The sequence below is a fragment of the Penicillium riverlandense genome (assembly GCF_028828495.1).
Source record: "Penicillium riverlandense strain IBT 135883 chromosome Unknown utg000001l_segment0_segment0, whole genome shotgun sequence".
In the NCBI taxonomy this organism is placed as follows: Eukaryota; Fungi; Ascomycota; class Eurotiomycetes; order Eurotiales; family Aspergillaceae; genus Penicillium; species Penicillium riverlandense.
Window position 1 is genome coordinate 3,531,728 of NW_026643194.1, and position 13,417 is coordinate 3,545,144.

Consider the following 13,417-nt stretch of genomic DNA (forward strand, 5'->3'; position numbering starts at 1 on the left):
TCCCCAGCTCATTCCTTGAGGTCATCACAACTGCTTATCACCCTGCTGGTCGACCCCGGGATTCTTCGTCGCTTGCCTTCGTAACTCGGGTATTGTGAATGGCTGTCTGTTCTCTCCAGTCCGGAGCAGCGTCGTCCGGTAACAACGACTACATGTGAAGCGAATCCATCATAGTGAGCCTCTTCTTGGCTTTTGTCCGCGCCTTCTGCCGTGTCGCGATCATTATTCGCCAAGTGGTTCACAGATGATCTGTCTGCCCAAAGGACAAGGTGCCAATGATGATTCGACCGGGCAGAGTCCCATCTTGCCACTTGCCTCTGACTAGTGGAATCAACACCCTGCTCCTAACGAGAAGCAGGGTCAATAACAACATCAAGATAGTATAGATCACATGACTTGGCTCCTGTTTCTCCCGATGCCTCTTGTCCGCTTTGGGTTCACCGGGCTGCTGGCTGGTCGACAGACAACCGTCGGGAGATGTCGGAGACTCACTCTCATCGGCCGAATACCGGCAGTACATGGTCTCAACGGCCACTGCCTCTTCCTACGGAACACGCTCGGGTCGGTTCAAATATTACAGCCCACTCGAAGTCATGTCTGGTGGCTTGCAGCTGTCCCTGCGTCTAGCTGTAGGTAGTATTCCGACACCGCTGTGGCTTCCCTAGTCCTAGAAGCGTTACTCGATTTTGCCTATTATGGTAGACTGTGACTGTGACCTGCTAGTTATGGTTTGGCATGTTTTCATGGCTGATGGAGATTTACTAACTGCATATATGCGGCTGTTGATTGGTTGAGACCTGGCTGTTTATCCCATCATGATAATATAAGTTATATAGATTGGGGCTCTGTAATATTATACTTGCTCTCGGGGTTAAAAAATAACCACGCTTGAATCCAAGGGTTCTTTACTATAAAGATTGACATTGCTCATCTTCAATGATGATCTAATTCATTCACCCGCGGGGCCGACCAATGCCTGCACAGGTAGAATGACTGGGTGGGTTTCCTGACCTATAGTATCGACGGGCAAAGTAGCACGGAATCGACCAAGGGGTCTGTAGGGCGAGACTTCAGAAAGAGTTAAGACCAATGCCGGGATCGAGTGCAACCGTGGGCAGTCCAACTACTACTATGATGTAGTTAGTCCTTTGCGGCTGATCCACCGCCTAAGCAAGCGTCCGAGCTTATCGATCGTCAACAAACACTCCCACGTCAACCATCGACCAAGCCTATCCACAGCGCCAAATACAGCTTGCGCTACAGACAATGCTCTCGCTCCCCTTCATCACCCCACACGGTGTAAGTTAATTACAACTTCCAACGACTTGCCAATATTAAATTAACGAACACACCGCAGTCCCACGAGCTTTGGGTTGGGTCCTCTCAACCATACCGCTCTTCCTCACCACACATCGGCCCTGGTGACCAAGTACCCAACCATCTCTCCCGCCGCAATGCCCAGACCAACACCGCCCACCACCGCGGCTTCATGCCCTCCCGTGGAGCAAACACCCTCTCCGCACTGGTACTTGAAGAACGCACCTTGCGCGCGCGGAAACAAAACGTTGCTAGTTTCGGATACTCTTGGATCCGACCGGCAGGATGCGCGAAGACGATGCTGGGGATGAAAGAGGCAGAGGCAGAGCGTGAAGAGGCACTTGCTGCTGCAGAGGCAGAAATGGCGGCTCATGGCGAGGGGATGGTAGATGACGAGACAGGGATGCCGCGTCCGGAAGGCGAGGAGGGAGAAGAAGAAGAACAGGGCATGGAGCGCGATTTGGATGACGAGATCCCCGATGCCGATGCCGATGCGGAGGGTCTTATTGAGGAAGGAGAGGAAGGGCTTGAGGAGGAGGATAACCCCGACGAAGAAGGGTATATGGAGCGAGATCTGGATGATGATATTCCCGAAGGATATCCTGATGATGATTACGGCGAGCAAGGCTTCTTCGATGTCGACGAGGAAGATGTGGACTTTGATAATCAGCCTGATCTGGACGCGGAGATCCCTTCTGCTGCAGGTGACGAGGAAATGAGCGAAGAGGAAGAGGAAGGCATGGCTCGCGACCTGGACGATGAGATCCCGGACGCCGCGGAAGATGGGTCTGCACAGGGAGAGGAGTGGCAGCACACCGATACCGAGGATGAGCTAGACGACGACGACGACGATGATGACGAAGGAGACGAGTCGAGTATTGTCCGCGATCGATTTGCAGAGAACTTCCGCACCAGCACGCCCAACACCCACGGCGGCCTCCCTCCGCCGCCGGTCCGGCGAGACCGTGAGACAGACGCACAGCGCCGGTTCTTGCAACGCTGGAGTGGAGGTGGTGACGCGCTGGATTCCAGCAGCATGCTCTTTGACGACGATGATCTCCGTGCCTCAATCACAAGCCAGGGCAGCCGTCGAAGCGGATTTGGTAGACGGTTACCGCGACGGGTAGGCGGACCCAGAGACAGCCTTAGTTGAATGGGCGCATGTATTTTGCATCGTGTATGGAGTTTTGATGGCGACGGGCAGCATTCACGATACACACGTCGGTTCTTATTGTTATGTTTCAATTGATATGGTCAATGACCTGACTACTTTGCATCTCAGCCTTATCCAACCGTGCACTCGCATGACGAGATCTCTTCAAGCCTCGGGACGGGCCAATGCCATTACATCTATTGCATCCGTAGTGACTGCTATATATACAGCTCGTCCTGTGCTCATACTTGTACATCTTTGGAACGAGCAAGCCCCAAAGCAATCCGTAATGGAAAGAAAAGCGCCGAGGGTCAGACAAAAGAACACGACATGTACGGAGACAGCCTCGATAATTTCGATATAAAACATCCTCCCCAAAACGCCGTAGCCGGAGAAAACCATGCGCGTACTAGTGATAAAATGTAGAATGAACGCCCTGAGCTTTGGCAAAACTTGCCAATAGCAAGAAGAAGAACGGGAAATGATTAATCTGGTGTTTCCAAGGGGCGGACGGCCTCAGCTGATCCACACATAGAAGAACAGCAGAAACACAGCGCAGAAGAAACCCAGCCACACCCGCCAGCCGACGCCGGTGCTCTCGGCCATGCGCAGCATGCGGGTCATGTTTCCCCGGATTCGTACACGCGTACTATCGAAGGAGCCCTCGAGGTCTGTGAGGTGGGCAGTGTCGCGGATTTCGTCGCCGATGGCGAGTGTGATCTGGCAAAGCCAGAGTAAGTAACCAAACTTCCAACAAAGGGAAACAGGGGCGTACTCACATCCTTCAGCATCTTAACCTTGGCCGAGATACCCTCCACCTCGGCATCATTCTGCGATTCAAGTGATGAGAGGACGGCATCGGAGTAGTGGCCCCTGCAGGGGAGAGAGTCAGCGACATGCCATGAGTCGCAAGGACAAGAACGTACTTCTTATCAGGCGTGGCATTTCTATATGGCCCAGCGGAAGCACTGCCATTCGTGTACCCGTCTCCTGCGGGACTGGGATAGCCTCCGTAACCATATCCGCTTGGAGCAGGTGATCTGCTCGCGGGACGGGAGTCGCCACCGCCGTATGAGTCGAAGAGGGAGGAGGATGCGCGGGGATCGCGCTGGCGAGGGAATCTGGGTTGTGGCAATTACTTCATTAGCGTTGCTCTGTAGATACCGTCGGATGATGGCGAACCATACCGTGAGGCCATGGTGGCCTTGCAAGTCGTGGCAGGAGTGGAGATGTCTGGACGAGAGAGAAAGTGGACGGGAATGAAGCTGATCAACCGTGGGCGAGAGACATCGTGCTGTCCTGACAGTCGCAGTAGGTAGTTGTCGGAGACAAAAACACCAGGTGGCCGCGGCGGTCGGTTGGCACGTGATAACTTCCCTCCGATGTATATACACGGCAGTAAGGAATAAACAAAGAGGGAGAAATAAGTCAAATGATGTAAATTTTATGTTGTGGTTTGTCGATCACGCCAATACGTAAATAAATAGTGGACGAGGCTACGCATTTCTAGAATCTACATTTGGAAAAGTGCCCGCAAAACTGCATCGATGCATTGCTTTTGCCTCCGATCCATCATAAACAAAAGAGAGAAAAGAAGAAAAGAAAACCTCCCCAAGCCATGGCGCCAGTCCTTCAGTTGAAAGCAATTCCCTTCATCTCCGTGTCGCCTGGAAGTTTTTGAGGGAGGCTAATTTAGTCCCGCATCTGGTCGTCGTCGTCGTGGTCTTGGTTGTTGTTGTCAGCAGCCTCATAGTCATCATCATCATCGTCATCATCCATCTCGTCGCCCTCGTTCTTGGACTTCTCAGCGGCCTCGGCGAAGTCGATGGCCTTGCCGCGCGTGCGTCGGCCGCCAGTGATGATGTTGGATGCGGAAATGGGCTCGAGGTTGTCCGCGTCGTCCTCTTCGTCATCTATCGCAAGGCAATATTAATATGAGTTACGATTGCGCGTCGCCCGCAGCAACGACAGTAGAGCAGGGCATACCGTTGTCACCCTAGAATGAGCAATGGGTTAGCTAGGCCAATCATGTGGGACGGGGGACAGGGAGACTCACAATCTCGTTCTCGCTCTCGTCAGAGCTCTCCTCCTCGTCCATGCTCATCTCGTGCGTCGGGTCCTGGGCCTTGCCCTTGCCTTTGTTCACGAAGGCGGCATCGGGGGCATTAGCAGCCGGGTCCATGCTCATGTCGTGGTCACCCATTGTGGATAGATGCAGAAGTGTGGTAGTTGAAGAAAGAGAGAGAAGGAATTGTTGATAGGTAGTGGAGGAGGAGGAGGAGAAAGGAGGAGGAGGAGAAAGGAGGAAGGAAGTTGAATGAATGGAGGAAATGGAGGTGAGCAACAGACGATCAAAACAACAGCAAGGGACCCGATCTCGTGACCTGATTGGCCTGTGATCCCGTGACCAAGCTTGCCCCCCGACGAGTGATTCTAGTATGGATGGATGTTGCTGTTAATGTGTGAGAAACATGTAATTATGTCCTATTGTTATATACGGATTGGTTGTAAAGAACGCCTCGAGTGGGTAAGATGGGAATCTCCTCCATTCATACCCATCGTGAGGATCGTACGGGTCAATTCACTTCGAGACTTCATAGTTAGGGAACTATACATACGAGTTGAAGACCATCATAATCACCATCCCACCCTTATTCATATTATTGAAGTAGTGGAGGTCATGCGTTCATCATGACGGTTGCGCTGCCCATCTCGTCGGACCATACATACGGTCATCCCACTCGATTACATCATGCAACACCTTGCCCCGCCAAAAAAAAATATCTCGCAGCGGGAAGAAACAGCTTCCAATTGTTCTGCCAGCGAGTAGTAAAGATAGGCAATTGGCGTAAAAATATCCGTATCTACTGGATCCCTCGCTAAGGGTCCACTCACTTCGCGAAGGGGCGAGATGACTCTGTTGCTGGGGAAAGGAAGGCCATGGAATCGCAAAGAACCCGATGGAAGCTACCCTGCTAGAAGCTTCTAAGCACCTCACCGCTCCCTATATAGGCGGTTTTTTCGCCCACATTCTCCCTTTTCTTCTTCTTTCTCTTACTTACTCACTCAATCTTCTTCTTCCCTTCCTACACTCTTCCTCCTCCGTGTAACACTACCCACCTGCTACGAATTTCCTTTCCATCCCTACCCTCTCCTCTTCACGACTCTTTCCCATCTCATACCTTCCATCATGTCTGCTCCCGCTGTCGGTATCGATTTGGGTACCACCTACTCCTGTGTGGGTGTGTTCCGTGATGACCGCATTGAGATCATCGCCAACGACCAGGGTAACCGCACCACCCCGTCGTTCGTGGCCTTCACCGACACCGAGCGTCTGATCGGTGATGCCGCCAAGAACCAGGTCGCCATGAACCCCCACAACACCGTCTTCGACGCCAAGCGTCTCATCGGCCGTCGTTTCCAGGACGCTGAGGTCCAGGCCGACATGAAGCACTGGCCCTTCAAGGTCATTGAGAAGGCCACCAAGCCCGTCATCGAGATCGAGTTCAAGGGCGAGGCCAAGCAGTTCACCCCCGAGGAGGTCTCCTCCATGGTCCTGACCAAGATGCGTGAGACCGCCGAGGCCTACCTGGGCGGCACTGTCAACAACGCCGTCATCACTGTCCCTGCCTACTTCAACGACTCCCAGCGTCAGGCCACCAAGGACGCTGGTCTCATCGCTGGCCTGAACGTTCTCCGTATCATCAACGAGCCCACTGCCGCCGCCATTGCCTACGGTCTTGACAAGAAGGCCGAGGGTGAGCGCAACGTCCTGATCTTCGATCTGGGTGGTGGTACTTTCGATGTTTCTCTCCTGACCATTGAGGAGGGTATCTTCGAGGTCAAGTCCACCGCTGGTGACACTCACCTGGGTGGTGAGGACTTTGACAACCGTCTCGTCAACCACTTCGTCAACGAGTTCAAGCGCAAGCACAAGAAGGACCTGACCACCAACGCTCGTGCTCTCCGCCGTCTCCGCACTGCTTGCGAGCGTGCCAAGCGTACCCTCTCATCCGCTGCCCAGACCTCCATCGAGATCGACTCTCTCTTCGAGGGCATTGACTTCTACACCTCCATCACCCGTGCCCGCTTCGAGGAGCTGTGCCAGGACCTCTTCCGCTCCACCATGGAGCCCGTCGAGCGTGTCCTCCGCGATGCCAAGATCGACAAGTCCTCCGTCCACGAGATCGTCCTGGTCGGTGGCTCCACCCGTATCCCCAAGATCCAGAAGCTCGTCTCCGACTTCTTCAACAAGGACGCCAACAAGTCCATCAACCCCGACGAGGCCGTTGCCTACGGTGCCGCCGTCCAGGCCGCTATCCTGTCTGGTGACACTTCTTCCAAGTCCACCAACGAGATCCTGCTGCTCGACGTTGCTCCTCTGTCCCTCGGTATTGAGACTGCCGGTGGTGTCATGACTCCTCTGATCAAGCGCAACACCACCATCCCCACCAAGAAGTCCGAGACCTTCTCCACCTACTCTGACAACCAGCCTGGTGTCCTGATTCAGGTCTTCGAGGGTGAGCGTGCTCGCACCAAGGACAACAACCTGCTCGGCAAGTTCGAGCTCACTGGCATCCCCCTGCCCCCCGTGGTGTGCCCCAGATCGAGGTCACCTTCGATCTGGATGCCAATGGTATCATGAACGTCTCGGCTATCGAGAAGGGTACCGGCAAGACCAACAAGATTACCATCACCAACGACAAGGGCCGCCTGTCCAAGGAGGAGATCGAGCGCATGCTGGCTGAGGCCGAGAAGTACAAGGCCGAGGATGAGGCCGAGGCTGCTCGTATCCAGGCCAAGAACGGCCTTGAGTCCTACGCTTACTCGCTCAAGAACACCCTGGGCGAGGGCAAGCTCCAGATCTCCGACGAGGACAAGAAGAAGATCGAGGACAAGGTCTCCGAGGTCATCAGCTGGCTCGACAACAACCAGACTGCCGAGACGGACGAGTACGAGTCTCAGCAGAAGGAGCTTGAGGGCATTGCCAACCCCATCATCTCCGCTGCCTACGGCGGTGCTGCTGGTGCTGGCGGTGCTCCCCCTGGTGCCGCTCCTGGCGGTGCCCGCACTGCTGACGAGGTCGAGGAGCACCCCGAGGAGCTTGACTAAATGTCTCGCCCTAGAGCGGTGTTTCGGTGATTTTCATTTGTGATTCACGGTTGATGATGCTTGCCCCTCTGGCTCACATTTTCTTTTTTTCATGTGTTGTTTTTACGAACTTATGGGATATCGAGTTTTCCTTTTGCGCATGCTGCATAGATACGAGGCTATCTCTGCCAGAAAAAAGTCCTGGCAATAAAATTCCTTCTTAATTCATTTCAGTCCCTGTAAAATGTGTCGTAGATCAATCATCTCTCTGTAGAACTTGCTCGTCTCGACTCCAGTGCAGAAGAAGCTCAAATTTCCAGAACAAAGAGGCTGCCCATGCAGTCGAGGTTATTATTATTGTAGTTCTCAACTCCGAAATCATGTCATATATACAACCAAGAAATCCAGTCCAACCAGTCAAGCACAGAAGAAAAACCGTGCTCATTATTGAACACCCTTGAAATCCCCGTTCCACCACCGCTGCAACCGCTTCCCACCGGTCTGCAACACAGTTCCATACCCGATCTCTGACGCTCGCTCCGGGAACTTATTTTGCTGATCGCGTCGGATGCGCGACATCGCGGCCGAGATGCCCATTGCGAGGGCGAAGATGGGGTCTCCTACTCTGTTATTTCGTCATGTTAGCGTTGAGCTACCTCTGTAAGATATTTGGAAGGCAGCAGGTTTGGGTGGTTTAGGTGTTGTCTTTCTGGATTGAGGAGGAGGCGTACCGGGATAAGAGGTAAACTGGCATTGTGAGAGACTTGGTTTGCGGATTTGGGGTGGAGGGCGGCGTGCTCGATTGGAGGTTGGCGATTGTCGATGATGTTCGGCGCTGGGAGATATGCGCTCACGTGATGCGTTCGCTATGGGCTCGTTTTCTTCAGGAGCCAAGGCCAATCATACAGTGCTTGTCATTTTCACTAGGCTGAAATCGGTGGATTCTCATTGGTAGTATATATTCACAGTCTACATCCCAGAAGAAAGATGAAGAGAAGATTGTTCTAGATAATAGACGAGACCCGTCCCTGGGCACGAAATAAACATCATATCTATTGAAAATACACAAGCGGTCCCCTCCAGGAAGCCCGGGGCCATACGAACCCGAAAAGATAAAGAAAAAGACAAAAGCAAGAACGGGGGGTGTCAACGCCAAGATCAGAAAGAACCTGTTTTTGTCTTCGACTATACGACCTGGCCAAAGGCAGGGATCAAAGTCTGCGCCAGCCAGAAGCTGAACACCAGCTTGGGACCCGTCATCAGCAGCTTGGGAGTCAGACCCTTGAAGAAGCTGGTGAAACCCTCGTTCTTGGCCATGTTCGACACAATCCGGAAGCCCGACTCCGGGTGCTCGAAGTTGCGGTTCTGGATACGGGTCTTGATCACGTCCAGGGGAGCGGAAACCACCAGCGATGCGCTGGCGCCGGCCACCGAGGCAACAAAGTTCTGACCCCAGGTAGCCGAGTTGTAGTCCGTCAGGCCGTAGATGTATTCCTTGGCGAACGCAGAGCCTCCGAAGAGAGCGAAGGAGCCGGGGGCGTTACGAGCGGCTGTCCAGCCAGCGCCGCGGTACAGACCCATGCCTTCGTCGGAGATGATCTTGAAGAGACCACGGCCCCGGAAGGCCTCCGGGTTCGTTTGCCGCTTGATCTTCAGGACGTCCAGGGGCAGCAGGATGATTTCGCCGATACCGATCAGACTTGAGGCATTTATATCAGTTTTCGTCCAATAAGTAGGGACAACAAAACTTCTCACCTTCCAGCAGTTGCGTGCATGATGGCCTTGCCGGTACCCTTTCCGAACGCATTATCGAATTCGGAACCGTGGTGCTTGGCGAGGTAGTCCCGGACGAATGGCTGGCCGCCGTACTTGTAGATTCGTTGGAGAACCTGGCCAGGGAAAAATTAGCCACCCGACAACAGACTGTCATGACAGTCTACCAACCTTATAGCCAGCAGCGTATCCCAGTCCAGGGAAGAGAGAGGTGAACTTGCGCAGGGCCGGTGCGGTGGCGTATTCCTTGAAAACGACCTGTTTGAAAGCACTGGCGGAGGTGATCTGTTTTGCGCATTGTTAACCTATCATCCAGTGCACCCCTTTTTTGAGGTCAGTCTCACCCGAGTCTGGTTGCTCATCAATCGCTTGGCCGTGGTGTCAACCTGTTGGGGATGTTAGGAACTGGGGCGTTTGCGACGAAAAAGGGGGAGGAGGTTGATCCATACGGGATGGAAGACCATTAGCTCGGCGATACCAGCAGAGCCTATAGACAGCGCACATTAGCAATTGGTCGAGAGTCACCATGGTGGTTGCGCACGTACCGGAACCGAGCAGACGGGCAGTGGCCGACTCCTTCTTGACATCCTTGGAGGCAGAGCCAGCACCGGCGGGGACCAGAGCGGGAGACATTTTTCCTTTCTCCTATTTCCTTTTATCGGTGAACAGCACAACAAGGAGGGAACGATAACCGGGATAGGAAGCGAAGCACGAGAACAATCACGAACTGATTAGGGTCAAAATTTATCGGAGCACGAGGATGGGCGCTATACCCGATTGGGACACCCCGGAGAAGGACGGACCAAAGAATACAAAGTACCAGAGATAGTACTGCTACTATACTACCCAGTATACCCGAAACAACTACAACTGTTCAGAGCTTAAAAACAGAAAGAGTCGCTACGGTAGATGTTCTACTAGTAAGGAAAAGCACAGCCAAAAGACCAACAGCACGTGACCAGTCAGATTGTTTTCATCATAGTTCAGTTAATTCACAGCCAACAAAGAGCAGCACATTCGCCCAAGCAAAATCATTTCACATACGGAAAGAAAACACACACACAACACCGAATCAAACGCCAAATCCGAGCACTTGCATCCCCAGATGGATGGCTGACGCTTCCTGCTCAGTCCACAGCACTCTGGTGCCGCAGAATAGACAAAGAAAAGCAAGGAAGAGAGAGAGAGAGGACTCGTCAACGCTTAGAGGTCGCCGAAAGTGTTCTCGCCCGAGTATCTGTCGTCCGGTCAGTACATAGGAAACACATAGGAAAGACAGTAAAGAAAACGGAGTGACCTACGTGATGTATAAGAAGCCATCGTCGTCCTTGTGCTCTTCATAAATGCTGCTCATGAGCGCAGCGGTCGGGGGGAGAACCTCGTCGACGAAGATGAAGATGGCTTTCTCGGGAGAGAGCTTTATGCGCTTGCGGATCACATAGACGAACTGGCCCACGGTGAGATCGGCCGGAACCAGGTACTTCTTCTTGTCGATCGTAGCAATGTCCGACTTCTCGACCTTCTCGCAGATGACCTGTTGATAGCGAATCCGTCAGCGGCCGAAGAAGCGGTGAGGGGCGTTGGGGAGGCTCCCGGTCGGAGACGATCCAACCAAAGAAAGGAAAAGACTCACGGGAATGCGATCAGCGTATTTCTGGCGAATACGCTCGGCCTCAGCCTTGCGCTTCTCGAAGGGGTGCTCGTCCTTAAACTTGGACCGCATCGTGGTTGACTGATAAGGTGATAAGTGGGCGGGTCGGGTGGAGCGGGAGGAGGAGACTCACGGGGAAGCTGGATGAGATGTGGTAGAGATGTAGCGAGTAGACTGGTTCGAGGCTGGGGTGAAGAAGGTAGATAGATAGTCAGGGAAAGCGGAGAGAAGGATGAGGCTGAGAGAGATGGGAAGAAGAAGAAGAAGAAGAAGAGAGAGAGAGAGAGAGAGAGAGAGAGAGGGAGACCGAGAGGGGTGACGATGATGCCAGAGCTGACAAACAGGGCGGTGAGTCAGCGATCCGGTCAGCTGATTCGCTCTACGAGAGTCAGATGCGATGGTCGTGGGATTGATTTCGTGAGTTCCTCCAGGTAGGTGAAGAGATCAGGCAGCCGGGGTATCGTGACTGTTGGTTTCGGGACCACTCTGATGGACTGAAGTCCCTACATGGGACATACATAGTCGGTATACCCACTCTGGAGACAAACGGAACAAACAGCGCAAACTCGCCCGAATCTCTTTCCTCCACACGCGCGAGGATCAGGAGCCTCCAGTGAACATATATTTGACCTCACGACTTTCTCACCGTCTCGACAATTCTGGTTATTGAATTCCGCGCTGGTCCCCTTCCCTCCCAGCGTTCCCCGACGCAGTCGCAAAAATGGCCTCCCGATCATTTATGCCTCTGCGGAGATCTCTAGCCCAGCTCTCCACTCCGAATGCCCGGGCTGGTGGTCGTCGCATGGGCAGCCAAGTGCGCGGATATGCCACCGAGCAAAAGAAGCGCGAGGCGCAGCAATTCACAGTCTGGAGACCCTACCTGCGGCTCGCAGTCGGGGTGCCTTTCATCGGCGCGATTATATACTCCATGGTACCATACACTTCCCACCTTGCCTGGACAGCATCATACTTACTGTCTTGCGAATGCAGATGACAGGTGAAATAACCGAACTCGACTCCCCCTCCATTGTTGAACTCGACGAAGCCCTGAAGAAATCCTCAACTATCAACGAGTCCTCACCCATGCGCCTGCGCATGGAGAAGCTCATCAAGGAACACCAGCAGAAAATCATCGAGGAACTCGGCAGGATCGATGGCCAGCAGTTCCGCACGGATACCTGGACGCGTCCCAATGGCGGCGGCGGTATTTCGTGCGTGCTGCAGGACGGGAACGTGTTCGAGAAGGCCGGCGTGAATGTCTCCGTGGTCTACGGAGAACTGCCGCGGGCAGCAATTGAGAAAATGCGCGCAGACCACAAGTCTTTTGTCGGGGCGGAGGTGGACTCCCTCAGTTTCTTTGCTGCGGGCCTCTCGCTGGTCTTGCATCCGCATAACCCGATGGCGCCCACAGTGCATCTGAACTACCGGTACTTTGAGACCTCAGATCCGAAGGATCCCATCAACGGAGACAAGAACTGGTGGTTTGGGGGTGGCACGGACTTAACCCCGTCATACCTGTTCCCCGAAGACGTGCAACACTTCCACAAGACGATCAAGGACGCCTGCGACCGCCACGACGCGACATACTACCCCAAGTTTAAGGCCTGGTGCGACAAGTATTTCTACTTGCCTCACCGTGGCGAGTCCCGCGGAGTTGGCGGGATTTTCTTCGATGACCTCGACGCCAACTTCCTGCAGGCCTCCGCCGGATCATCGTCCAATCCTCAGGAGACGCTGTTCTCCTTTGTTTCCGACGGACTGGCCTCTTTCCTCCCATCCTATGTGCCCATTATCGAACTGCGCAAAGATATGCCCTTTACCTCGGCCCAAAAGGAGTGGCAGCAGCTTCGTCGGGGCCGCTATGTGGAATTCAATTTAGTCTATGATCGGGGTACGAGCTTTGGCCTGCGCACGCCCAATGCCCGTGTTGAAAGCATCCTGATGAGTCTTCCGCGCACTGCCAGTTGGGCTTACATGGATCCCGTTTCGGGAACACGGACTGAAACTATGCCTACGGATGAAGAGGAATCGGCTGAGGACAAGAGCAGCGAAAAGGAGCTGATGGACGTGCTGCGACATCCCCGGCAATGGGTATAAGCCAAATCTTTTGTATCATTTGTCGCACAGATCCCGTCATCTTGCAATCCATGTATATTAGAAGTCAGTGCAATCAAGATACGTGACAAGTAGTTGTCACTAGTCTGGTACTTGAAAGGCAAGGCCTCATGGCCAGTACGCTTCGTGGCAAAAGAGACCCTGGTTCAACAGTAATCATTTCTAGATACAGGACAAGGTAGATAGCACTATATAGTTACCCAATATGTCTGCCGCTGATCACAAGTCAGACAACAAAAGATCAACACGAGAAAAATCACAGCATTCTATTGGCCCTCGAGGCCATACATGTATATCCACAGAGGCCACAAACGATG

At 53.4% G+C, this 13,417-nt stretch overlaps 8 protein-coding genes across 8 annotated transcripts; 3 read left to right on the plus strand and 5 right to left on the minus strand.

The window, feature by feature from the left end:
* Positions 1–1,489: 1,489 nt before the first annotated feature.
* On the plus strand, positions 1,490–2,470 carry N7474_001433 (uncharacterized protein; the record flags this gene model as incomplete). Its single annotated transcript, XM_057192848.1, has 1 exon — positions 1,490–2,470. The coding sequence occupies one exon, from the start codon at positions 1,490–1,492 to the stop codon at positions 2,468–2,470; it is 981 nt and encodes a 326-aa protein (XP_057057801.1).
* A 516-nt stretch (positions 2,471–2,986) lies between these two features.
* N7474_001434 (SNARE domain- containing protein) lies at positions 2,987–3,668 on the minus strand (the record flags this gene model as incomplete). The annotated part of the gene is made up of 4 exons (XM_057192849.1): positions 2,987–3,190; positions 3,250–3,343; positions 3,397–3,591; positions 3,658–3,668. 4 exons carry the CDS (start codon positions 3,666–3,668, stop codon positions 2,987–2,989), a joined length of 504 nt encoding a protein of 167 aa, XP_057057802.1.
* Positions 3,669–4,162: 494 nt separating this feature from the next.
* Positions 4,163–4,673, minus strand: N7474_001435 (histone H2A.Z-specific chaperone CHZ1; the record flags this gene model as incomplete). The annotated part of the gene is made up of 3 exons (XM_057192850.1): positions 4,163–4,383; positions 4,457–4,466; positions 4,527–4,673. 3 exons carry the CDS (start codon positions 4,671–4,673, stop codon positions 4,163–4,165), a joined length of 378 nt encoding a protein of 125 aa, XP_057057803.1.
* Positions 4,674–5,660: 987 nt separating this feature from the next.
* Positions 5,661–7,582, plus strand: hsp70 (molecular chaperone Hsp70; the record flags this gene model as incomplete). Its single annotated transcript, XM_057192851.1, is given in 2 exon segments — positions 5,661–7,064; positions 7,076–7,582. 2 exon segments carry the CDS (start codon positions 5,661–5,663, stop codon positions 7,580–7,582), a joined length of 1,911 nt encoding a protein of 636 aa, XP_057057804.1.
* Positions 7,583–8,005: 423 nt separating this feature from the next.
* On the minus strand, positions 8,006–8,315 carry N7474_001437 (uncharacterized protein; the record flags this gene model as incomplete). Its single annotated transcript, XM_057192852.1, has 2 exons — positions 8,006–8,186; positions 8,293–8,315. The coding sequence occupies 2 exons, from the start codon at positions 8,313–8,315 to the stop codon at positions 8,006–8,008; spliced, it is 204 nt and encodes a 67-aa protein (XP_057057805.1).
* Positions 8,316–8,746: 431 nt separating this feature from the next.
* On the minus strand, positions 8,747–9,967 carry N7474_001438 (putative mitochondrial GTP/GDP transporter Ggc1; the record flags this gene model as incomplete). Its single annotated transcript, XM_057192853.1, has 6 exons — positions 8,747–9,260; positions 9,317–9,450; positions 9,506–9,619; positions 9,679–9,720; positions 9,784–9,821; positions 9,880–9,967. 6 exons carry the CDS (start codon positions 9,965–9,967, stop codon positions 8,747–8,749), a joined length of 930 nt encoding a protein of 309 aa, XP_057057806.1.
* A 570-nt stretch (positions 9,968–10,537) lies between these two features.
* N7474_001439 (autophagy-related protein 8) lies at positions 10,538–11,057 on the minus strand (the record flags this gene model as incomplete). The annotated part of the gene is made up of 3 exons (XM_057192854.1): positions 10,538–10,571; positions 10,636–10,868; positions 10,968–11,057. The coding sequence occupies 3 exons, from the start codon at positions 11,055–11,057 to the stop codon at positions 10,538–10,540; spliced, it is 357 nt and encodes a 118-aa protein (XP_057057807.1).
* Positions 11,058–11,706: 649 nt separating this feature from the next.
* On the plus strand, positions 11,707–13,082 carry hem13 (coproporphyrinogen oxidase; the record flags this gene model as incomplete). The annotated part of the gene is made up of 2 exons (XM_057192855.1): positions 11,707–11,916; positions 11,976–13,082. The coding sequence occupies 2 exons, from the start codon at positions 11,707–11,709 to the stop codon at positions 13,080–13,082; spliced, it is 1,317 nt and encodes a 438-aa protein (XP_057057808.1).
* Between the last annotated feature and the right edge of the window lie 335 nt (positions 13,083–13,417).